Source organism: Pezoporus flaviventris, unplaced genomic scaffold (genome assembly GCF_033815535.1).
Source record: "Pezoporus flaviventris isolate CSIRO_AGI_PZ_B2104156 unplaced genomic scaffold, CSIRO_AGI_Pfla_v1 ptg000001l, whole genome shotgun sequence".
Lineage (NCBI taxonomy): Eukaryota > Metazoa > Chordata > Aves > Psittaciformes > Psittacidae > Pezoporus > Pezoporus flaviventris.
In genome coordinates, this window is record NW_026892549.1 from 62,789,195 (window position 1) to 62,814,674 (window position 25,480).

General features: G+C 40.9%; 1 protein-coding gene and 1 long non-coding RNA gene across 5 annotated transcripts; one reads left to right on the forward strand and one right to left on the reverse strand.

Moving 5' to 3' along the window:
• The first annotated feature begins 371 nt into the window (after positions 1-371).
• LOC133273652 (very-long-chain enoyl-CoA reductase-like) lies at positions 372-25,061 on the forward strand. Of its 4 annotated transcripts, none has more exons than XR_009744912.1 (13): positions 372-1,056; positions 10,892-10,942; positions 11,451-11,502; positions 11,829-11,873; positions 13,175-13,278; positions 15,255-15,370; positions 15,490-15,595; positions 19,930-20,002; positions 20,091-20,134; positions 21,532-21,589; positions 22,297-22,385; positions 23,279-23,405; positions 23,505-23,604. XR_009744912.1 is itself a non-coding variant. In XM_061462039.1 (13 exons), exons 1-13 carry the CDS (start codon positions 1,030-1,032, stop codon positions 23,630-23,632), a joined length of 939 nt encoding a protein of 312 aa, XP_061318023.1. In that variant the 5' UTR covers positions 372-1,029; the 3' UTR covers positions 23,633-25,061. The 4 variants fall into 4 exon arrangements, 3 of the variants coding, with proteins under 3 accessions (XP_061318023.1, XP_061318025.1, XP_061318029.1); XM_061462039.1 differs by having other exon boundaries at positions 23,360-23,405; positions 23,505-25,061; XM_061462041.1 differs by lacking the exon at positions 23,279-23,405 and having other exon boundaries at positions 23,505-25,061.
• LOC133273644 (uncharacterized) lies at positions 3,041-8,330 on the reverse strand. Its single transcript, XR_009744907.1, has 3 exons — positions 8,077-8,330; positions 4,845-4,914; positions 3,041-3,153 (listed from the first exon to the last, which is right to left on the reverse strand). It is a non-coding gene; the product is annotated as an uncharacterized LOC133273644 (long non-coding RNA).
• Positions 25,062-25,480: the final 419 nt, after the last annotated feature.

The following is a 25,480-nucleotide window of genomic DNA, read 5'->3' on the forward strand; positions in this document are numbered from 1 at the left end:
CCATATTGGACAACTTTCATGTGTTTGAAATGTTTTCCGTGCTGTGTGAACACAGAGCATCTGGGAGTGACACACACTGAGAGAGAAAACTGTCAGCTGATGGAAAAGCAGTAATTTTGTTTCCTTTGACATAAAACCCCAAAAGGTCCAACCTGGCCCAAAGTTTGACCATTCAGACTCTTGGTCATCTCGAGAAGGCGCGTACACCTCTCCATACACCTCCTAGGCTTGCCCATATTTACACTAGTAGTGAATCCTGTCCTGTCATGTGCTCTTGATTGGCCCTCCAGCTTTCCAGCAGAGGCCTTTTCTTTAGGTGAAACTTATTTTTTGATATTCCATTTAAGTAACCTTGATAGTTAGGATTCCATGGAAGCAGGTTAAATTTAGGGATTGCTGAAGGTTTTCAAACAGCACACAGCATGTGTCTTTAATGGAAATCTATGGCAGTGAAAAACCAATGTTCCTTTAGAGCAGCGTAGAATTTGCCGATATTTAATTACCCTAGCTCTTGAAAAAGGATATCACGTAAGGAAGACTGGGCGGAGGAAAAGCAGCACCAGCGTCTGTACTGCTTTATGCTATGCATTTAATTCTCAGCGGCGGCAGGAACATATCACAGGAGAAGAAGGGATCTCAGCAGAGTTCTGTTGTCAGTCCGATCACCCCTGAAACACAATGTAAACTACCAGAGGAAGAAAGGAGGATGCTTCTAGTGCAGGTTATCTCATGAAGCTACTTCAGAGCTGCAAAAAAAAAACCTGAAACACGATTGATTTCCTGTAGCAATTCTGCAACGTTCAAAGCAAAATAACCCTCCCCCCTTGACAGACAGGCCACAGAACCGACGCGCCAGGCGGTCGGTGAGCATCGCTCTCCTCTCCCAGCCGTGCGGGCAGTGCACGGAGCCGCCGGGGCCCCGCAGCATGGACCCGGGCGGGGCGGGGGGTCCGGGCGCCGCCTGATTGGCCGCAGCGTGGTGCCCGGGGCCGGTGCCGCGGCGGGAGGCGGCCGGAGGCGGCCCGCAGGATGGGCACCAGAGCCGGCTTCTTCGAGGTGGGTGCGGGCCGTGCCGGGGGGGCGGACGGGGCGAGCCCGGGCTGGGCCCCGCAGCATCCTGCCGTCGGCAGACGGGGCTGCGCCGTGTCCCGGCGGGCTCCTCTCTTTTCCCCCTCCATCTGCATTGGAGCACCCGGGAACCGGAGCCATCCGCTCCAGGATCTGCCCAGCCAAGTGCCAGCCCCTGGCCCCGAGCGGAGGGAACCGGTAGGGGGGGCTTACGCCGCTCGGAATGGGGCTCCTTGGGGAGAAGGGGCTCCAGCCCACCCTGTCCTTGCCTTTCCCTGGCACTCTCCCCTCGCCGCTCCTCCTCCCCGCGGCCCCGGTGGTCCTCGGACGTGGCCCCGGAGAGAGAAGAGAGAGGGGGAGTCCGCGGAGGCGCAGGATCAATGGCTCTGGGCTTCCCGGGGATTCTCCGGAGCCGTGATCAGGCTGCCGGGATGGGTCTGGCAGCGCATCCCGGCCGTAGGGAAAGAGCGAGAGCGAGGAATGTTCTCGGCACCTTCTGTCCCCAACTTCTGGGAAGACCCCGCCGCCCGGTGCGTTCGAGTCTTGCGTGGGAAACCATAAATCGCCAGACGGAGTTCAGTACAGTCAGGTCCTTGTGTACAGAGTGCAGAGTAACGTGCACTGGTGAGTGTGAGGTGTAATGGATCTCACCAACTTATATAAATAGCCACACCGACTCTCTGCTAGAATTAGTGAGGCTGGAGAACACAAAAATGCTTCAGAGTGGCTTGCGTTGCAGAAACAGGTCGGTACAAGCTAAACGGCAGCCTGTTTCTGCAGGCTCACGCTCCAGTTTCTGCAGCACGACTTGCCTAAAAACGAACGCACCTCCTTCCCCCGGGCACAATCCAAACCATGATAACATTCACAGAGTTCAAAACCACCTGAAAAGTGGCTGCTCCTCTATTACTTACCATGGCCTAAAAGTTCTGATTTTGCTTTTCAAAGCTCTCACAGAATCCTAGGTTGGAAGGGACCTTAGGGATCATCTGCTCCAACCTTTCTAGGCAAAGTATGACCTAGACTAGATGTCCCAGCACCCTGTCCAGCCAAATCTTAACAGTGTCCAACACCGGGGAATAGAAATAGTATAAAAGTGTTCTGGAAATGACAAACAATTTAGCAAAATAAGCTGGCTCTGGCTCTTGTGAGTGCAAGGTAGGGACCTACAACCTGCCTTTTCCTCTGCAGTGTTGGCTTCCCTGGTTCCTAAAAGGAAAAGCAACCAAGCTTTTCACTGCCTCCTGCATATCTACCAGTGTCCCAGGCTCTTGGGAGATCCAAATGGAGGAGCAGGCATATGTGTACTACCCTTCTGAATGTCTTTGGTCGTTGTCTGCTCGGCAGGTTTGCTCTTCTGCCTGAACTTCTAAATAGCACTGGTTACCGGAAGACATCAAAAGCACAGACATCATTATTGTCACTTGACTTTACAGATGTGGCAACACATGAAAGCGGAGTGATCTACTCCATCTTACTAGGCACAAAGTCTTAGGGAGCTCTGAGCAGTGCTGTTGTGTATCACTCTCTGCACTGATCTCCCCACAGAGTTCCTTTCTGTTACAAATTAATTGGTTTTGAATTCTGACTTGCATTTCCCCACTGTGCATTCAAAACTGAGCTTTCAAAAGAGAGGTGGTAAGTGTCCCCACCTCTCCCAATCTCTGTAGGTGTTACAAATGTTAACATTCCCTGTCTGAGGCACTGTAGCATTCTGAACTTTCCCCCATATATCTTTAAACCATTTACCCTTTATTGCTATTCAATGGCACTTCCTTATAGGAATCACGAGGCACTTTGCGATCACCAAACTGTGGCTGACTGAATTGTTTAGGATACGACTGTTCCAAGTTTAGCAGAGGTTCACTGGTGGAATGTTTCTTCCTGTTTTGTTGAGTTTGTGCATTTGATCACACTTAGTACACAATCAATTTCACAGGTTCCTGAGAACATAGCATGCACGGATAAAATTACTCTCTAGTGAACAGACCTGCAAAAAGATGGGCAAGAACATCAGGCTGATTGTGAGTGTCCACTGGCTGTTAATTCCCTTCCTTTTCTTTATCGGAGTCTTTCTCAGTGCAGCTAAGACAAAAACACTTAAAAAATAGGCAACATGGTATTACAGTGACTACTAAGAAGCCAGTGAAAGGCACATTCAGCTTTGGAAGTACTTTTAACCCCTTATTTTGAATTAGCTGTGTTGAAACAACCAAGAATTAAGAGCAACCACCTAATTCAGCTGGGTGTAATGCTGGGTGTAATGGATGGACAGCAAGAAAACCCAGAGTGTCTGAGTGATTTCCCTCTGCTCATGTCTGTGGCAGAACCAGTGTGCAAAGCCACATGCCTGTACTCCTTCCCAGACTTATGTTTCCCTGACTGCCTCTACATTTCTTATTCTGTAATAATGCCAGATTAGGTCTTGTCTACTTCAAGTATTGGTATGGTTCTAATTTCACCTCAGGTTTTTTATCACTTAATCACATAGGAAAAGCTTAGGAAGAACAACTACAGTTTAAAGAAATACTTGCATACCTGAAAGTACTGCACCTTAGAATTTGAGGAGATTCACCTCCACAAATGTAGAGATTTATGGTAGAGACCTGTATCTAGATAACTAATATTCTCTAGGAGTGCTCATTTCTCCAAATTGATTAGAGCTCTTCTGACCTATTTCACCTATGCTTCAGAGCTTATGATACAGTTTATCCTAAAAGCGCCTGCTTTTCTTCTTTCCATACAAAGGATGTCTATGTGCCATGCTTGGATGTAAATGTCTGTAGTGGAGAGAGCTCTGAAGTTAGGCTGATGAATCCTACTTTTTCTTTCTGCTTGACAGGTCCAGGTCTGCAAAAGCATTTCATGTAAAGAAAATGGTATGATGCTCTGACTTCCTGGGGGAAAGATACTTGAACAAATGCACTCATACTGTAGAAAATCAGTGGCGTAAGAGCCGCAGTTGTACTTTTGCTTCCTTAACTGGTCTGGATGTGAAGTGCCTTTTTTGAGCAGTGATAGCCAAAAGTGTTTTGGAGCCTTCCCTCCTTGAGGATAGACTGAACTGACATGTGCAGTACAGTCTAAAAGCAATAATGTACTGCCCTCCCTTCCTGGCATTTAAAGTTTCCCCCCTTCTGCCTGCCATGAAAACTCTCTGGATGCCAGGCAGGGGGTGCCTGCTGCCAAGCTGACATTGCTGAGATGTCACAGCTCCTGTTACAAAGCCTTCTCCCACTCAGAGCTTTGCTGTCTAGAGCCTCATCGACTAAGAGCATGAGAGCAAGTGCCAAAAGCAGGACTGCAGATGAGTTTAAGAGTCTGTATCCTCCAAGAGCTGCCTGAACAAGACAAGGCCACACGAGAGATATTTGAATGATCATTTAAAAGGACACTGGTGGAATTTTTGCTCCAATTCAGAGACATTTGCTCTGTTCTCACAAGTAACACATAGATTATTATCACAGAAAGAGATGAGATGATAGGGAAAAATATTCTCCCTTTCTCTTCCTTCACCACTTCTCCACACACTTACCAACACATTCTAACACTCAGTTGTGCTGCTTTACTTAAAAGACAGCAATTTGTCCTTTTTTCTCTATGGAGCTTGAGAGAGAAACCCAGTTTTGCATAGGAAAATATGCTAGTAAAACATTACTTGGGAGGGAGTAATCAGAATTTGAAGGCTATGGTTAAAATCAAGTCCTATTTTAGAAAAAATAATGGACTTCTCTGAAGTATATTTTAACAGATTAATACAAATCTTGTAAGTTCACCTGTCAGTGTAAGGTCCAAACTTCCTAGGGCTTCCAGTCTTCCTGCCCTGTAAAAAACAGCAGACCCATCCTTAATGGGAAAAATTAAGAAGGGGGGAAAAAATATCTCTCTCTCTTCATTCTCTTCAATTCCATGTCAAAAGCATACACTAGATATACATTTTTGTCATCTATACACCAAATGATCCATGAACAGTAGTAATGGAACTACAGATACTGAAGTTAAACATTGCAAATCACAGTGCAAAGAAATAATTATGATTTCACTAAGAATTTATAAATCTCTTCTACCTAAATATTATCACCATAAACTAAAGCCCTGAGGCAACAAACATTCTCTTGAACATGGAAAAGGCTACACAGTGGTGTTGAAAAACTTGGATGTCTACTTAGTGTTGAGTCAAAGCTGGCTGAGGTTCTCAGATGGAGTTAATCCAGCCTGCTGCATAGTGACAGTGATACTCAGTGAATGATGTGACTCTTCAGTATGCCTGGGAAATTGGCAATGTGCAGCTCTCTGTTAGCCAGTGTAAGTAAATGCCCACTGAGTCAGTATTCACTGGTGCAGGTTCCTTTCCCATCTTGTGTATCCTCCTGGAAGATGTCATGCTAGTAAAAGCTGGAAACCTTTCATAGGCTTTCAAGAGCCAGAATTCACTGTGAAATCACAAACCTCTAACAGATCTTTCTTTTGTCAGAAATAAACCAGCCTCCCACTTTGAGGGAACACACCCTCCTTTTCCTTCCTGACAGTTCTTACACTGACTCCTTTTATGTCCTGCCAATTATATAAATGGATTTGTTTTTCTGAAGGATGACCATCTGTAGCTCTACGTCTGTTACAGTCCTGGTCCAGGTCCACAAGACAGCTTGTGGTTTGCCATGCCTTCAGGTTAGGCACCCAGCTGCAAGAGCAGATTGGACAATATTGTTAAGGTATCCAAGTTTACATCAACTCTATCCCTTCACTGTGTGGTATCCCAAATGGCATCCACTGTAGGTAAATGCTGAACAGAATTACAATGAAAAGGAGCAGTGCTTGAAGCAGCCCAGAGACAGGAATTCAGAATTTCTCTTTGTTAGGAGACTGTGCTTTTCACTGGAATACACTCCAGTCCTTTCCTACCTGTACTTTTTGGTCTCTCTTGAATCCTTTATTCCTTGATGGTGGCTCAAGCCAGCTATGGGCAGAGTGGGGAATGGCAGAATGCCACTTCCTGGCAATGTGTCTGACCATTATCTACACAGCATGAAGAAGTAGATCATCTCCTTTGCTAAAAGTTTAGTTTCATTCAAAAATACTCTAAATGCTGTGCATTGTGCTGAGCTTGGGATAAGGATGCTTACTGGATCAAGGTCCTCCAGGATTTAGATGCAAGCATGCCTAACTAACGGATCTGAAACAGGTGAAAGAACTAAAAATGTACCATGAGTTTCAGCACAGTTCATACAGTGGTGCTCCTTGTTTTGCATAGGCACAGAATTTAGGAAGCTGAGGAGTAAGCACCTAGTGTAAATCTTGTGAACCTGTAAATGTTAGACATCCAAATTCTACAAAAGTGAAATTTAATTGCATAAAACCTTCTCAGTATGGGTGTCACTGTATCCTTTCTCTTTATACACAGTCAAACAATGTAATAAAGTTTTAGTCTCTTGAAATGTGAGCTAATTGCTCCAGAGAGGTAAGGCTCTACTTAGTTGGACTACTTACAGAATAAGGTATAGCCCTCCACAGGTAAGATGGTGACATTTCGATTCGTGGTTAAACATTTGCCTTTGGTTCTGCTTTGGGATTCCTCACGCAGCATGGAATTCCCCGCCTCAGGACACTCTGCATGCAACAAGTTTACGCTGGTTTAAAAGGCCCTTTGGCTTAACAATATTGACTTCAAGGAAGTTATTCCTGATATGCCCTTGTGTGAGATCACACTAAGGCATGCTTCCTTTCTTCAGGAACAAAACAATCTACCAGAAAAGTCTCAGGAGACAGAAAAAATGGCTAATTCCATAGGAAAATAAAAAGGTAAGAAAAAGGTAGTTAGGACTGGGCAACCACTGGATTTTTTTAAGTGTTAAACTCAAGGCACCTGACTTGTGTAAGCACTCTAATAGCTGAGACAGAATGAATTCTGCATAACTCTTTCTCAGGCTGATTAGTTCCTCCACTGTAAAATAAGCAGGGCTTTTTTACTGAGTGATTTAGAAAGAAATCAATACAATAAATGCTTATGTCAGTCTCACAACATCTCAGCTGCAGTTTACTCAATCTGCTGAGTACAAATGGCTGCAAATACAACTTTCAAGACATGATAAATGTGTCAGTGTTGCCATAATAGTTATCATATAATTTCTGAAGATCTGCTGATCCTTAAGCACTTGATATGGCTTTAAACTATTTAAACAGGAATTTGATCAACTCTAGTTTTTTGTAATTCTACTGCAGGGACACTGCATCCTAAAAATTCATTTTTAAATGCTCTTTGCTCAACTGTGTTTCCCCCATGAGTAAACTTTTCCCCCTTTTGTTTTCTGAATTAAATTTTAACTGCTGAAGGTACTTTTCTCTGCTTATATCCTGTATTGATAATATCCTTTGCCCTCCAGCTTTTCTAAGCAATAAGAATTAAGATTCTTTCTGTTTTGAAAGCCACTATCAATCTTTAATCCTTATACAATAGATTTGTCATCTTAACATTGGAGATACATATTTATAGTTACTTATAAAAGAGTTTTAACATAGCTATCCTTGCACAAATGTGCCTATTACCGATTAAGTTCTACTCAATGTAGTTTTAGAGAAGCTGTAATTTAAAATACCTTTAAAAATTCACACAAGAAGTGGACTGTAAGTCATCCTGCACTAGTGCAAGCCAACAGTCAGTGTCTAAATGTGCTAAATGCTGTGAAAACACATAGAAATTCAAGTTCTCTGAGCCAAACCATTTCTGTTTGAAAGAGATAATACCCATCAGTAAGTGTTCCAAGAACAGATTGCTGGGTATCTAAAAACTGTTGCCAACCAACACATTAACTGACTTGGTGCTGTGCCTGAAGACTGGAAACACTGTGTTCAGTGCCACCTGGGTTCATGTGGTTGGCCATTATGTTCAGAAAAGATAACATTTCTTGATATCAGAAAAGATGTAATCTCTGTCCCTTAAGCAGGGAACATCTAAACTCTGGGGGATGTTCTGATACAGCTAAGAGGTGTGAAATTAGAATAAATGGTCACCTTGTTTTCAATCTGTCATTGCTTTCTATGGACTGGAGTGGAATCTGAAGTTGTTCCATCTTTCTGAAAAGGGAAAGAAAGGTTGATATTTGCTTAGATCTTGAAAGTAACTGAAAGTAATTGAAATGCCTGAAGTTCAGGAATGGGTGTCCAAAAAAAGGAAAAATAAAAATAGGAACATTGGATAATTTAGGTTGCAAGGGACTTCTTGAAGTCATGTAGTCCAATTCCTGCTCAAAGCAGATACAACTAGATCAAATGGCACTGCGTCTTGTCCAGTCCAATTTAAAATACCTCCAAGGATGGAGATTCCACAGCCTCTCTAGGCAATATTTTTCCAATGTTTGGCCAAGATCATGGTGAAAAATTTTCCTTGTATATCTGATTGGACTTTCCCTTATTGCAACTGGTGTCTGTTGCTTCTCACCATTATCGTACAATGGTTTGCATTGGAAGGGACCTTAAGCTCATCCAGTCCCAACCCCCTGCCACAGACAGGGACACCTTCCACTAGACAGGTTGCTCCAAGCCCCTGTGTCCAACCTGGCCTTGAACACTGCCAGGGATGGGGCAGCCACAGCTTCTCTGGGCACCCTGTGCCAGCACCTCAGCACCCTCGCAGGGAAGAACTTCTGCCCAAGAGCTCATCTCAGGCTCCCCTCTGGCAGGTTAAAGCCATTCCCCTTGTCCTGTCACTACAGGCCCTTGTAAAAAGTCCCTCTTCAGTTTTCTTGTAGGCCCCTTGTAGGCACATTATCACTGTGCACCTTCAAGAAGAGTCTGGATTCATTATCTTTATAGACTTCCTTTAAATATTTGAAGAAATGGGCGAGTACAGGCAGGTATGTCAGTTTGCCAGTTCAAAGAGACGTGGTAGAATAGAACCAAAATCAGTATAGAGCATCTTGGGTAATTTGTTTTCCACGCTAATTCCAGAGGTTCACAGAAGTACCTAATTTTCTGCACAGCCACTCTCATGCAAACTGCAGAGCAAAAGAAAATGCTCCATGATTTTCAGTCGGACCATTGTGCATAATGAGAATAACCCTACTAAAAGAGAATGAGTGGCAGAAAGACATCCAAAACCAATCTGTAATTGGCCTGGAGGAGGTTTCTGTAATACAGCCACTGAAGACCAAAAACTACCCCTGGGGAATCCTGATCCAAAATATGTATGCTGGGAGTGGGTATGGAATGGGAAGGGGACTGCTAAAACTGTGGGTACTGCTGCAATCTGTAGGGCAGCCCAATGGTATTCACTGACACAAGAGTTTTGAGATACGCCAGAAGTTCCTCATAGGAACTCGGCATCAGAAGGAACAAAAAATGTTTTACAACCCCCACAGTACTTGTTCTGTGGACTGCAACAGTCAAAATGCTATGTTTCAAGAGCCACCCTCTGGGAAGGGAGTTCACTTCATTTGCTTTCCCATGGAGATGATCCACAGGGACATTAAAACTTGAAATTTGGGTTATTTCAAATACAAAAAATGAAGGGAAAACACATAATATCCCAATAATCTATCACATATTCATTACTTATCCCAAAGGAGGAAAAATGCTTACCTCCCTTGATGTCACACTTAAGAGTTTACAATGGACAGGTAGAAAATATCACTGCATTGGTATCCCTTGTGGAGATCAGATCTTATAGTTCTGGCTGAAGTGCTGCACCAATAGAGAAAGAACAATTTGGGACAAGTAAAACACAGAAATAAGATACTCTAACCAACTGATCTCTTCAAAGCAACCCTATTAAAAAGATACTGGACTGTGACTCCTATTTTTAGTAAGGAATCATATTTAAAGTCTAATGTTAATCCATCTTCTTGGCCAGTTAATACCAAATGTAATTCATGCTAGATGTTTATTTTAAAAACCCCCACAAATCCAAACAACAAACTCTTTCAGTACAAAGTAATGACAGTCCCAGTCACTTAGTGTGACAGATAAACTCTGGACTTTCATTCTTAGCTCTACCACAAAGTTCCTTTACAGTGTTTGATGAGAACAAATGAAATCAAAGCACCACTTCTGTATTTCAGGTTTTGCTATCCTGCTGCAACTGGGCTTTAACACATCTCGGACCTTTTCTGCTTGGCTGTTGATTAAAATCATGACCTTTTGCCAAAGTGCCATTTGATCACAGAAATAAAGTGCTCTTTCCTTTTCAGAGCTGTAGCTAAACCATGGCTTGGAGTGTAAAACGCTAAAATGTAGCTACTAACACAGGTGATCTGAGAAGCAAGAGTAATGCCGAATATTCCTACAACAGCCTCTTAAGGACCTGTGAAGTCCAGATCTTTAGCTGCATTTGTTCACTATGTCCACTAAGATTTTTCAATCTCTTTACAATTAAAATATTCTGGAAACAATGCACATTAATCTTCAATATGTATGTACTCTGAATATTGCTTACAGGCATATATATGCACTTGCTCCTCCCAACTCTCTTTCTACTTTTACAAATCATAAACATCGTGTTCCTTAGTGATTCTTGTGAATTCCTGTCTCTGCCCCATAGTTGCTCCTCTTGCTGTAGCATAATACCCCAGATCAGTGTGTTTTGATCAATAAGTTAGCTACTTCTGCTTCTGAATACAATTTATTTAGCAAAAAGGCTCTTTTATTTGCAAGTTGTGAGCTTTGAGAACCTGGCTATGATTAAAGCGGTCTCTTGAGCACACCAGAAGTGTCCACACATCTGAGAAATATGGTGTCTCACCCTGAGCAACGATTGTGAATTCAGGAAGCAAGTGAGAGTTTAGAGATTATTCATCTGATCATTAGTAATTCTAATTTTGTGTCCTATCAGGTGGAAATCCTTGACTGGAAGACAAAGGAACAGCTATGCTTCCTAGATAAGGTAAACCCAAAACCTGTTTAAAAGGCTAGGTGACTATTTAAAAACTAATAACTTTTCTTAAGTAAACTTAGTGTTTATGAAGGGTATCTAATTTCCTGATAGCCTTCCTTTGGCTGATAAAGAGGCAACGATTATACACACTTCATACTGATTATAGACTCCTTTAACCCTTTTCCAGAAGGAGCCTTTGGGCAAAGAGGACGAGTTCAGCTGCTTCAGTGAGATTGTGCCAGTTGTGTTTTACTCACTCATAAGCCACCAAAGTGTCAATGCTGTTGTAGTAACCCTTGACCATTGCTACAGAAGCTGCCTCTGAAGCAGATGTCACAAATTATCCTCCCTTTTTCCTGCAAGAAGTACCTTGAACCACCCATACCAATGCAGCCATCTGTTAAAAAGTTATGCTGTCACACTGTTTGAGTAACATTTCTGCTTGAATACTCTCAGACCTAGTTATTGTCTATCAAAGAATGCATCTCACATATACCATTTTTTTTTTATTGCCTAGGTGGAACCAAATGCCACAATTAGGGAAATCAGATTGATGTTCCATAAATTATGTGAGTATAACTTTTGCAGCAGTTTGCATCACAACAGAATACACAGCATATAAATAGGAGAAAATGATGTCATTTGAAACATGTGATGTGCACACACATAATGCTGAGTAACCTGCATATGAATGTGGTCACAGGGATATTTCAGTGTAGTTTTTTTATCCTGGTACACCTTTGTATTTTTTCTGCTGCAGAATTTCTCACAGCTATTCGTATTGAATAAATACCCCTACAGATTTCAACTAAATCTTCTCTTGTTGTGTTGCACTCATTATAGTATTGGATGATCTAAAACATCATGTATCACACAATTCTGTATGGTCTTACAGATCCTCGGTGGTATCCAGCAAGGCAGTCTATAAAACTTGATCCAAGTAAGTACTTGTGAGGAACAAAGCTCTGAGCAGGGGCCTGGCACAAAAGGTGTACTTTGCATGGGTATTAGCTCTTAGGAATGAGTTTCCAGCTATGTTAATTAGCACTACAAAGGCTGAAGAGAACCCAGAATAAATTGAGTACTTTTAAAGTATTGAACATATTTCCACCCATGTGCCTGGTGCTTGGTAATTAACTCAGGACTCTGCACATCATTCCAATGCACTTTCTAACTACTGAGCACTTCTGTTCTCAAGACAGGCAGCACAGAATCGTGACACCAATTTCCCTTAGCTGCAGTGAAATGATCCCCACAGCGATGCTCAGCTGAGAGCACTAAAAAGGGCTATGAGTTAGAGCTCTCAATTCACATAATCCTCTGCTCTCAGGCAGGAATGACAGTTCTTTTGAGGTAAGCTAATTCAAAACACATGTAGGATTTGCTGACAAAGCTGATGCCAGCTGGCTGGCTTTGTTAATGCAGTAGTAGGTATTGCTACTAGAAGCTTCTTAGTACATGGCCTGGGTACACAAAGAAAGTCTAATTACCAAGCTGTGCTAATTCATCTTAGCTTTCAATATAAAATGTGGCAAATTCTTTTACTTCCATTAAGTGTAATTTTATTTAAACAGTTCCTTACAAGTATACTGGTGAGAATTAGTAGGATCTGTCCATGGAAACAGGCCTATGAGTATCTTATTCCCTTCTTCAAAGATCTACCTTACCAGGTTCCTCCATGGACTTACGTTATGAGACTTGCAATGAGAAAATCCAGGCTTTCTGGAGATTCCCCCAAATCTAGGCATTAGAAACTTGAGAATGAGCTAAAGTGCTGTGGAATCACCTCCTAGCTGGTTGGTTGGCAAGAAAAGGAAACATTGAAAACCTGTAGGAAAGCCTTCCTATCTCAGATTATCCTAGCTTCTGTTTGTTTGACAGTGAGCAATGATAAGAGATGAAAGAGATGGAGGTGCAGCTACCAAGGAGGTCAGTGACCGATGGTGAAGGTCAGTGACCCATCAGCAAATTCTGCTGTAGCAGTAATGAAGCAAGTCTACTAGACTAGGCAGGCATACAGGACCAAAAATTCTCCTAACTGACCTAGAGGATCCAGGGTTTTATGTGATTACAGGGATAAATGGTAATTAAGTATAAACATCCTCAGTTTGTTTATTGAGATTCCAATAAAGCCACATCACCTCAAAGACTCCCACAGACAAGTTAAAGCACAATCTAAAGTTAATACACTGCCAAAGTTGACTTGAATTTCACTGATGTAATTACTTCTTTCCTTCTCAGAAGGAAAGTCCCTGAGGGATGAGGAAATCCTGCAGAACCTCCCTGTTGGCACAACTGCTACCTTATACTTTAAAGATTTAGGACCACAGATAGGATGGACTACGGTGAGCTATGCTTTAAGCCTGAGCCATTTTAATGGTTAATTTTTCCTTACATCGTTTTTTGTCTCCAATATTTCTGCATGATGCCTGCTCTGATAGTGGATGCAGGCAATGAATCTTTACTGCTTCAGTTCATTTAACCAGGGAAAGCAGTAAGAGGATATTCTGAATGCCTAGTTCCCTGGGAGAGCAGCAGGGGAAAACTTGCTGCAGGGTAGGCTGGCTCTGCTGAACTAAGCTTCAGGTTCTCAGATGAATTTAGATGTCTACTGCAACATCAGTAGGAACTAGGCGCCTAAATGCTTTTGGGGATCTGCTTCACGGTGCCTGCAGAACTCTTCTGACAAAGATCAGGATTATACTCCTACAAGTTTGTCCTGAAGAAAGGCATGTGACAACTTCACATGTCAGCAACTGAAGGGAGTTCACAAAGTAAGATCAGTAAGTAGCTGTCTGTGTGTGGCTGCTGGTGGCAAGCGAGTGACAGCTGATAATTTCTGCAGCATTAGCAGCCATTCACAAAGACCTCGCATATTTACTGTCTTAGCTCAAATGCAAATCCTGTGCTTGGCAGGCAACTTCTTTATGCAGTGAGGAGACCAATGACCCTTCCAGTTCTTCAGAAGGCCCATGATGCACATATTACACTAGTTCTAAGGAAACAGCACAGAAGGAAAAAATACCACATAATTTAAAGGCATGTTTGCCATTTCTTAGGTATGAGACATTAATAAAACCTTGTGTTAATGACAAAGAGCAAAGACAGCATTCATAGGAGGGAAAATAAAGGAAGTCAAATGTTCTGCAAGACTGAATCTTCACATCATTACTTTGCATGCAATGCTGATAAATCAGGCAGCTATTTCACAACAGTAAGACAGGCAAAAGCTTCTAATGGCCACGTAGATTCCAAGACACATGTACGTTAATATATACCAAAATATCACAGCGCAGATTAACACCAAACTTCTGCCATTCCATAATCATTCCTTTCCATTCTGCTCTCCCTGGCTTTCAAGCTACTTCAAATGTGAAGGAAGAAATACTTCAGTATTATAAAATAAAGAAGATAAACTTGTCATCTACAATCAAACCCGATCCTCACTGGAGAAAATGCTGATTTGTACAGAAGTTGATAACACAACTTGTCTGAGCGTCAAAATAACTGTAATACATTAGAAAACAGTGGTTGGGGTTTGGTTTCTGGTTTTGGTTTTTATTGACAGAAGTGCAATTGATTTCCCTTCTTTCTCCATAAATGAGGTATGGGCCTACCTTCCTCACCTGCAGAAGTGTGAATAATTCAACTGTTAATGTTTGGCCCAAGGTTAACTTGACTTTAAAGTGATGCTCCTCAGAAATGCACATCTATCTGAAATGAAACCTAGTTAGATAATAGCTTCTTTGCTTTCCTCTCTCCTTTTTTTTATTCCTCTTTGTGTTCAAATTAAAGACTGTTTGAACACATAATGTATTGATTGTTTCCCAGGCTGTGCTAACTGCTCATACAGACGGGGTCACCCGTGAACACTTACGATCTGTGTTTCCAGTTTTAACAAAATAAATTCCTTAGAAGCAAAGCTCCTCTTTTCCAAGACAAATCCTTCACCAGATTTCATTTTAACCCAAAATAAAGCAATAATTTTTCAGGGCTAGAGGAGGGTGAGAGCTGCGTAAATGTAACATGCATGCATATTTATCATGATCTCTGGGCTGCTGTTACTATCTTTTCATGCTCACGCTATGTCAGCTGCACTAGCAATAGCTGTTTGTATGCAATGGAGGCAAATGCACTGCAAAATGTTTACATGCATGTCTACCAGTTTCATAGCCTAAGCCCAAACCTGCTGTTCAGTCCCTGCCTCTCTAAATGCCATCTTGGGTCTGTGGAGGGGTTTATCCCACTACATTATCACTAAGAAACCAAAGCAAAATCATCATGTAATTCAGCTGTCTAATGATTTTCTCTCTTTTTGCAGGTATTTTTGATAGAATATACAGGTCCATTGTTCATCTATTTTCTGTTTTATTTCCGCATGCCTTTTGTCTATGGACTGGATGAGAGGTTTACATCAAGTCCGCATCCAGTAGTTAAGTAAGTCCTTTTTCAGGCCTGAGCAAGTATTTCTTGTTAGCATTGTAGTCTTATTCCAAATGTCTTGCCACACTTGTTTTTTTAAGCACTCTTAAATGCTTTTGTCTTGCTGTTTCTAGCTTGGCATGTATCTGCCATTCTTTCCACTACATCAAAAGGTTGATTGAAACAGTATTTGTTCATCGGTTCTCCCATGGGACTATGCCACTGAGGAATATTGTGAAGGTAAATTGTGTCAGCATCTATCCATGGTCCCTCTTGCAAATCCAACCTAGCCAACCTATGCTCTGCCTCTGCAGCACAGACCTTTTGGTGTGGCTTTTGCAGTAATACCCAGCAAATCTCACCTGTAAAGCTGTAGTTCTATCAAGAGATTTCTTAATGTCGCTATTGTATAACCCACATGTTGCCATACTGTTATTCATGTTATAATAGTCTCATTGCTCTTTCAGAATCACTCAGCTAGCTTCCTGGCAGAGAAGGTTTTAGTAACAGCATGATGTTTCAACATAGCACAGGCAGGCACAATGTTGAATGGTTTTGCCCTGAACACTGTCTTTACTGTTAAGCAACTGCTAATTTACTTGGGATCCAGCACAAAGCAGTTTGGTTGTTCTGTATTTTCTTCTCCTGCAAGAGCACTCCCTAATGTTCCTACTGCTGCTGTGCAATAGGGCAGTTGTTGAGATGCAGGCCTAGATGTCTGTGAAGTAGTACAGTGAACTGCCTGGTTACGAGCAGGCTGCAGTTATTTTACAAATGGCTGCAACAGAATACACAAAGCTATTCAAATACATGTTTTATATTCAGGAAGACAGGGAACTGGAAAAGCATATAGTATCAGCATTTGGGTATCTAACATTTGGTATTTAGACAGACCCCTGGAATTTGCCTTATGGCAATCATACTTCCAGCAGCCGAAGCTCTACCTTGTGGCTAACTCCTAATGGATGCGTTCTGGTAGTTCTGGTAGCAGCTTCATGCTTTCCAAATGGAGGGAGGGTCTGTAGTTGAGCAGCGGCCCTCGGGAAAAATCCTTCCTGGCAAGTTACGGTGTTTTCTACAGTGGAAGGGTGCAGGGGTTGTTAAAAGGCTAGTAGATTTCTTAAAGCCTTGTTCTTGACACAGGAGCAGCTAATGCATGCTAAACAGCAGAAAAATGAGCAACTTTACCTTGAAAAAGGATGTGTACAGTGTGGTAAGTTTTCATTTTCTCACTGCTGTCTCTGACAACTACTTGTTCCTTTCAGACCATACAAACTTGTTGCTAAAATTGACATTTGTACTGATCATTCCGATTGCTTCAACTTTTCCACCTTCTCAGGTTGGTTGTACTCGCTTTCATCTGTAAAGTTGCTCACAATTCTTCTTCTATCTCTTAGCAGTGCTTGGGTTTGATTTGCTTGTATAATTTCATTTACTTCAGTGTTTTTACTCCAAAATTGTGCCAGTGAGAAAAGTATCATATCATATCTTCTTCCTTTTTCCTCTCACATGCAGGTGGTAGACAAAGCTTCTTGCTTCAAGTGTTTGATCACATACATAGCAGATATACATAGACTATTTCCTAAGCACCTGGAATGTTATCTTTAATAAGACCCACTTCAGTCTCAGTAAACAGAGATCTGAGACAGGAATTGATGAGATTTGTGATTTTTATCCTTTGTTTCCCAAATGGAAATAGGAATAAATAATGCCATAAAATGCAGCAGGGGTTCATCAAAAGCAGAAATGTAGAACACCTGATATATGTGGACTTAGTAAACAACTGGCTCAGACTGAATAAGATAGGGATGAATACAAAAATTGTGTGGTGATAAAGGAACTAACTAAAGGAAAGATGATTGTGGTTGTGCTGGAAAAGCATGTCAGGCCTTTAATAATAGGGAGGTACCAGTGGAATTCCTCAAAGATTATAACCTTATAACTAGTCTCACTGAACATTTGCATGGGTAAATAGAAGGGATATTGCTGCTTTCTATAAAAACACCTGGAGGAAAAAAAAACCCTAGACCTAAAGAAATACCATTTAAACCAGAAGACAATATAATGAGACAAACAGAAGGGTACATGCTAGTCATGAATAAACATAGGCAGAGCATTAAGGAATAGTTGTGGCCATCATAGGGATCATCAGTTAGAACAGAGAAAATAAAAGTCCTAGCCATAACTTTGTGAACTTAGGAATAATTTATTTATGGGATCCCTGCAAGATTTGATCTTGATCCACAATTTTTTATGTTTTTTTTCATAAAAGATTTTTGTAAAACTGTATTATTTACCTGGAATATGAAACAGTCACAGAAACAATTTCTTTCAAAAGTCTGCATGTAGTCTGCGTATACTCTTCCCATCTGAACCTCACTGGAGGCTTTATGAGCAATATGACTTCTAGTGGCATCTAGACATTTGTAGTGTTACTGCTAAGGACCTTAGCAGTGGCAGACTCCACTCTTAAAGCTCCTTTCCTTATAACTGAGGAATACTCTTGCAGCAAAACACGTTATTTGGATGAACAGTACTTGCTTAGCTTAATTACGTCGTTTATTGTTGGGAGCTGAGCCATGATAATTTATTTGTTTACTGAAATACATTGCCCTATGACCCATCCTGTGCCAAGCCCTGAAGTTAGGGACAGGTTTTTCATAAGATGCCATTTCAAGATTACAAGAAACTGTTTCCTCCTAGGTTTGTACAGTAGTTAGTACATTGTAGGTTATGCTGGAAGAAGCTAGTGTTAGGGAGGAAGAAGTAGTTTATGGATAGAACACCCACTAAACTGTTCCTCATGGGAGTCATTCTGGCTCTGCTGCATTTCCTGAGGAAAAGGGAAGTAATCACAGGGCAGGGGGGCTGGAACTAGATGATCTTAAGGTGCTTTCCAACACTAACTATTCTATGATTCTATAATTCTCTTATGTCCCACCTGATCTGTAATTACTGGATAATAATTTTCTCTTTCTCATCAGTTAGCTATTAATATACAATCTCAGAGCAAGGACATACTGTGTGCTTGTATTACAGCATACCCCAAAGGGTGTCCATTTTGTCTGAGGTCTCTGAGAACTTCAGTGGTTCAATTAACTCTGAAATGGAAGTGGGAAGACAACAAAATGTTTGATACCAACATTTGCAACAGATGGGAAGGTTTACCCTTCACCAGCATTTGCAGCAAAACACACCAGCAGACACTGCAGTCAGGTAGTATGGGCTGCAGATGCTGAGGTAACCACTTGTTTGGGGTATTATTACCAGAAATTCAGTTCTGGTTTGTATAGGCTGAAAAATTCCAAATAAAATACCAAACAGTTAGACCAGCCAGAACAGGAAAGAATGCAGCCTGAAATACGGATTTTGTCTTCATGAGCAGGAAAGGAAAGCTGTGAAGGAGAAAGCAGAAAGACCTAGAAGTCTTTAAGGTATGTGAACCTATGGAAAGCCAAGAAAAAAGCATCACAAGAAAGAGTAAGAGGAGCAGTGCTTCACTTAAGTGAAAACAGGAGGGAAGGAAAGATCAGAGAAAGGAAAAGAACAGGAGAAATGGTGAAAGGAAGATGAAGAGCTCAGTTTTGGTCTTGCTGAAGTGCAGATGATAACCAAACATGCCCTAAAACATGAAAAGCTGAGGCACTAGGTTTGATAAAAGAAGAAATCTCAACTGATGAGAGGCAAATTTCAGAGTTGTTGACAAGGGTTAAGGTCGGTCTCTGCAAGACCCACAGGTGGGAGCATAGAGGAAGAAGAGGAATAGGCCAACAAAGGGCCTTCCTCCTACCTATAGGGTGGGAGAAGATAACCTGTCACCAAGGTAATGAATGAGTGTCGTAAGAAAAACCACAAACAGCAGGGCAAGGAAATCCAAATGAGAGGCAGAGATTGACATTGTAAGTCTTTTTTCATGGATGAAGCCTGTGAACAAGCTTTGAGATTGGTCAGCCCAGCCATGAGGTATTTTAGCAGAGTTTAGAGAATGGAAGCTGGGTCACAGAAAGCCAATGACAGCAGCAAAAGGGACAAACTAAAGATACCGCAGTGCAAGGGCAAAGGAAAACGTCAGGCACCATGACTGTAGGTAGGGAAAGTTAAATCATGGGAAAGAAAGAAAGAAAACTGATGGGGTGAAGGAGAAGAGGAAAGGCAAGAGATTGGGCAATACAAGGTAATAAGCAGAGAAGAAGCACAGTGCCTAAATCTGGTTTTACAAAGCCTCAGTGGTCAGCATAACAGGTCTCTCTTCACCATACAGCCTAGGTGGCACTTCATCTTTTGGATCTTTTGGCTTGCCAGACAAAATGGGATTTGTTTTCAGTACTATGATCATATGTTCCAAAACTGTTTACAAACTTAATAGCTTCAAGATATTTGTCAGGAAATCTTACTATGTTCTTCCTGTAATCTCCTGTTGTCTGCTCCCGCCTTACCACACTTAGTACTGTCATTTTCTGTTGTATTATCAGTGGCTTGAAGAATCAGCCCAATTCATTGCTATCAGTGGTCCTTGCAGTGAATACTGGCCTAGAGGATTGTACTAAAGCAAAGAAAAATTCCCTGTTTTTCAGAACTGCTTGTATTACTGGGGATTTGCAGCTTGGCTTGCTTATTACATCAATCATCCTCTTTACACTCCTCCTTGTAAGTAGCAAAACAACTCTCTATGATTTAAGTACTTACATATTTGCCTATTTGTGCTACTCACATGTAAACTTTTTTGTTTTTATAGCTTATGGGAAAAAACAGATAAATTTTGCTGTGATCATGTTTCTGGTAGGTTTGTTGTTCTTTTAATAAAATTACAAACACATTGCTTTATTTCTGATGTTGTATAAGCAGGGGAGTGACTAGGATAAGCAGGTACTTAGAACTTCAACAGCTGGGACATACTATGAAGCTGACCACTTGCATACTGAACAGATCTATTCAGTTTTTAATGTGATCTTGTACACAAGGGTAGATTTTGATTCAGTATCCATTCCAAGAGTGGGATAATTATCTCTCATAACCTTTAAAAGAAGCCTTGAACTATCAGTTTGTGACACTGTGTTTAAAAGCCGGTGAGTTTGTTTTGTGAACTGTTGGAGTGTTAAGGATCACAACAGATCACAAAACTCAGAAAACGGGCCAACTAAGAAAGTATATACCTGTTGCTGATCATTTCCAGGGATAGGTGTTCATTTGGTGGGCTTCAGAAGTTTTTTATAGTTTTCCTTAGGAAGAAAAAGCCTTAAGTCACTGCCTGTTCATTCTCACAGTTCCTAGGAACATTTCATACATGCAGAAGCAACATTAGAGTAGCCGACACGATGTACCCATTCTTTCTATGTATATGTAACTTGTTTAGAACATCAGCTGTTCACTTGCTTTGAGAAACTGTCAGTAACTACAGGATCTCATAGCAGCTTCGCAGTAGGAAAATTCTGTGAGTTCATCACCTGTTTTCATTTTATAGAGAGACTACATAGCTGAAAGCACAGAGCCAGCAATAAAACTCAGGAGCTCTGAGCACCAGTCATTTGCTTTAATAGTTATGCTTTGCAGATGCTGGAGACTGCCCATAATTGTGTAAATGGGTCATTTCAATACACTCCCTGCATAATTGATTGGTGAGGCATTATTTCAAATCCATGGAGGAAGCTGGGTCAATTATATTTCATGATTCTTATAAATTATACTCTAAAGAAGAAAACTTAAGAGTCCTTAATTTTCTTTAGGATTCTAGTAATTTTTGAGAAACCAGAACTATTCAAATGATAGGGTTTTTGGTGATTTTAAAGACGTAAGTATAATCAAAACATAAAGCAAGTTTTTATCAAAAGATAAGCAAGGTTTACTTTTATCCCCTTTGGTTTACTGCGTTTAGATCTCATAGGGATTATATACGCAGTAAATTTGATCCTTTGGACAGAGAGTCCACATTTGCTGGCAAATCTCATAAATATATGTGAGTATAAGTACGTACAAGTACAATATGGGCTCATCTTTGAACCAAGACATTCCGTCCCCCTGTCAGACGGCAACTGTGGTTAAGGATATTTATTATGCTTATGATAGATTCTTTCCTCTTATTCCCCCCTTTTTTGTAAGTACCCCAGGAAATAACAAAAGGAAGAAGAGTCAATAGAAGGGAAGCACATGTTTAACCCTGTTATGCTTTTTTCTTGCAGCTGTGTGAAGCTGGAAATTTTTCCATTCACGTTGCACTCAGTGACCTCCAGAGAAATGGTAAAAACTGCACTTTGGTGCAGCCATTCAGTACTTCTACAGTTACTCTACCTCATGAAAGAGGGATCCTGGAGGGTGTTGATACCTGCTAGCTGACTGCTGTGGGAGCACAGGTTGCTCAGAGCTGTTGAGATTGGATCCTACAGGAGATCAGACAGTACAAGGAATCCAAGATTGTTAAACAGCACTTCCTATCTTAGTGGAATTTTGATCAGTTCAGATTGTGTCGGGAGGAGCAGTTGTATTAGTTACACTGAGAGTGCAAAAGGAAACAGAGCTAGTATAAGCTATGCTTTGGTGAGCAAAGGGAAGTAATTTCACTGGCTTCTATAGGGGGGCACAAGATCTCTGTTGAGGCCTGGATTCCTTAGGCAGGAGTCAAACATCATACAGCTATCAACTGTGACTGCTAAAATCCCCATTTTGTGACAACCTAAGAAAACCTTTAACTTCTAAATCTAAAACTTAAGGTACACCTCTTCTTACGGGAGTGGCTGTGATCAAAGGCATATGTAGATGATTTTCTAATGCCCAGAACATTTCCTCCCATTCCTTCTCGTGTCCAGAGGACATCCTGTTTTCCCCCCACATCCTGCTTGTCCTTCTGACAGTGATGAGACACACGAGTAGGCAGAGTTGGGTTGTCTTTATAGGAAACAATATACTTAGGAATGTGAACATTTTGTGATTTGTTTTCTGATCTATAGGATCCAAAACCCGTAAGATCCCATATCCAACAAAGAATCCTTTCACATGGCTGTTTTTCTTTGTATCTTGCCCTAACTATACATATGAGGTATGTATTTTCAAACAAGATGTTTAGATTTTAGTTTGGCTGAATATATTTTCATTTCTTTTGGAAGGTTAAACATGAAACAGTTCAGTTCAATACCTTTCCCCTCCTCTCCTAAACCCCATGAAATCAGATTTCAGACAGGAACTTGTCTGGTTTTCCTCTCCTTCACTGAGGCAGTACTTACAAGGGCTAACTGTAAACAGATAGTCCAGACCCTGTGCCTGTGCTTCAGGTTGGACTTGATCTTAAAGATCTTTTCCAACCTAGTTGACTCTATGAGTCTAAAGCAGTGCAAATTTTGCAGACAAGAACAGGGAAATAATTGCCACTGAATGTATGCTGCAGTGAGGGGATGGGAGCACCTGGTGGTTATAATATGAGGAATATCACACACAAATAGAATACACTGTGGTAGAGGAAAACAGACCCAGGTCGACCTCCCCATTTCTTGTTATGCAGTTGCTTGTGTTGGTTGTGATTCTTTCAGAAGCTTGAATCATTTTATTGCTTCATATTCCTTAATCAGGAGCCAAACTCCTGACTCAGGTTCAAAAGCAGTTAAAACCAGTGCAACTCAGTGTAAAATTCACTCTTGCACAGAAAGACAGCATCAGGTTTTAACTTCAGAGGTGATTAACAGATGTTAATGAGAAGAGAACTTGGCCTCAGACAGGAAGTTATCATTCCTGGCACTGACGATAAATACAAAGTAGGCAGAGAAATGGAAAGGACACTATGTTGTAATGCTTACCTTTTTTTCATGGTAATAGCTGTGGAAGCAAACATGAAGGTTTTGTTTGTGATAAGAAGGCACTGTTCACCTTTTTGGCTAAAGGTTATTAACACTAGAAACTGATCTGGCTGACCTTGGCTTTTTTATTTACCTATACTAGGACAAGGTTGGTTTTGATCAATAGAGACATAAATGCAAATGCTGTCACCAGAAACATTTTAAATTTCCTTGGCCAAAACAGGTGGGGACCTGGATCAGTTTCACTATCATGACTCAGTGTGTTCCAGGTGAGTAATGTTTTGGTACTTCCTCCTGAAGTGATGTCAGCAACAAGATCAAGTTTTTAATCTGATACTGAAATGTATCTTTTTCTCCCTTCTTTCCAGTGGGGCTGTTCACTTTGCTTTGCTTCATTCAGATGACAGTCTGGGCAAAGGATAAACACTGCACCTACCTGCGAGAATTCAAGGATTATCCAAGTCTTCGAATGCCAATTATTCCCTTTTTGTTGTAAGAAAAAAGGTTGCATTTGAATATTGCACAGAACTTCAAGAAGAAAAAGCTTATAAACCTCCTCCCAAATAAGTGAATAAATGTAAAGGGTTTTGATGCATGTTGAATCTCCACTGCTGAGGGAAACTGTATGCACTTGAAAGCTACACTTCTATACATTCAAGAATTCTCAACTCAGAAGCACCTTCTAGAAATAGGGCTTCACTGCACAGCTGGCAGTCAAAAGCCCCTAGAGTTCACTGTAACCTGACTGACTTAGATTATGTACAAGTCTATTTAGATTGATGGATCAGAGATACTGAGAAGTCTGTGCTGAAAAGCAGCTCCAAATTTAGCAGTGGCATTCTGCAAGACGTAAGTACATTGGAATGAGGACATACCAGCTAACTACTGGAGAGCTCAGTTCAGCCAGCCTGAATACAGTTGCATGATCTGCCCTCTTTGACTTGAAGAAGAGTGTGCTGCCTGGAGGCAGGTGCTTTGTAACACATAACATTACCAAAGAATATGAATGGTTTTCTGGAATAAAGAAATAGGCAATATCTGAAATACCTGATTTGGGTCTAACCCCTAATTTGCCAAAAGAATGTCAAGTGAGAAGCAATTTGTAGTATTTGAGGATGTAACACCCTGTGTTGATGGTGCTGGTGGGGTTTCTGTTTGGTTGGTTTCAGTCTTCTGCATTAGTAGATTGCATACTAGTAAATAAGGTTCAGAAGATCTGATCTATGCTATATCTGTGATATTTGGCCTGTTTTCCTATAACAAGTCCTTATGATACTAAAGGACCTTTTACCCTGCAATTTATGTCAGTATTCTCTGAATATTTTTTTATACACTTTGTAGATACATGAAGTGACTGCTAGTCCTCAGCTCCCTTCCTATTTTCAGAGCCAAGAAGAAAAATCAGCTACAATTTTGGACTTCCTGTGTTTTCTTTTTCACAACATGTTCAGTGGGACTTAGCTGGGTTTTGTGCAAAACCTAGTAAAAAAAAAAAGACTATTGCATTCTATCTGAATTACATTTTCAAGAAACTATTTTAGCATATGAAGAGAAGGCATAGATACTCTTTTGTTTCATGATTCATTTATTTCTCTCTAATGGATGTATAGAAGGATTTTTTCAACTATTTGTAAGGGTGAAATATGCAATAAATTCTAGACTTTATTTTGAAATCAGTTGAAATAATTATGGCAAAAGAAGAAAATTACAGCTGGCTGCTGAAGTTTCATTATATTTTGTAGAGTAAAAAGTAAGAATGTCCTTAGATTAAAAAAAAATCTACATCAAGCAATGAAAAAAAACCTAACAAAGCAAAAAAACCCCACATGACCCAGATTTTATTTCTATATAACATATCTCAGAGAGGATTTCTTAGAAATGGTTAGACCTGGTAGGTAACTGAAGCAATACATCATCGCAAATTTGTTTTGTGTTGACATTTTCCACTGGTTTAACTGTGAAGCAGAGAAAAGAACTAAATGCCAAATGGTTTCCCACTGAGTGCAGTGTGGAGCACAAGCAGGCTGAAATCCTCTTTCTGAGCACAGAGAAAAGCACGTACCTTATTCATACTTTACACCCACTTCAGGTCCAATTATAGGAAAGAAGGAAAAATTGATCCCGTTTAGTAACAAAGATACCTTTCCACACCTCCATGAGGAAACAAAACTTTTGGCAGATTTGGACATACTTTCTTGCCTTTTAACCTCCATTTTGACATTATGCTTCTATTGAAGAAAATTTGGACATACTTTCTTGCCTTTTAATCTCCATTTTGACATTATGCTTCTATTGAAGAAAATTTGGACATACTTTCTTGCCTTTTAATCTCCATTTTGACATT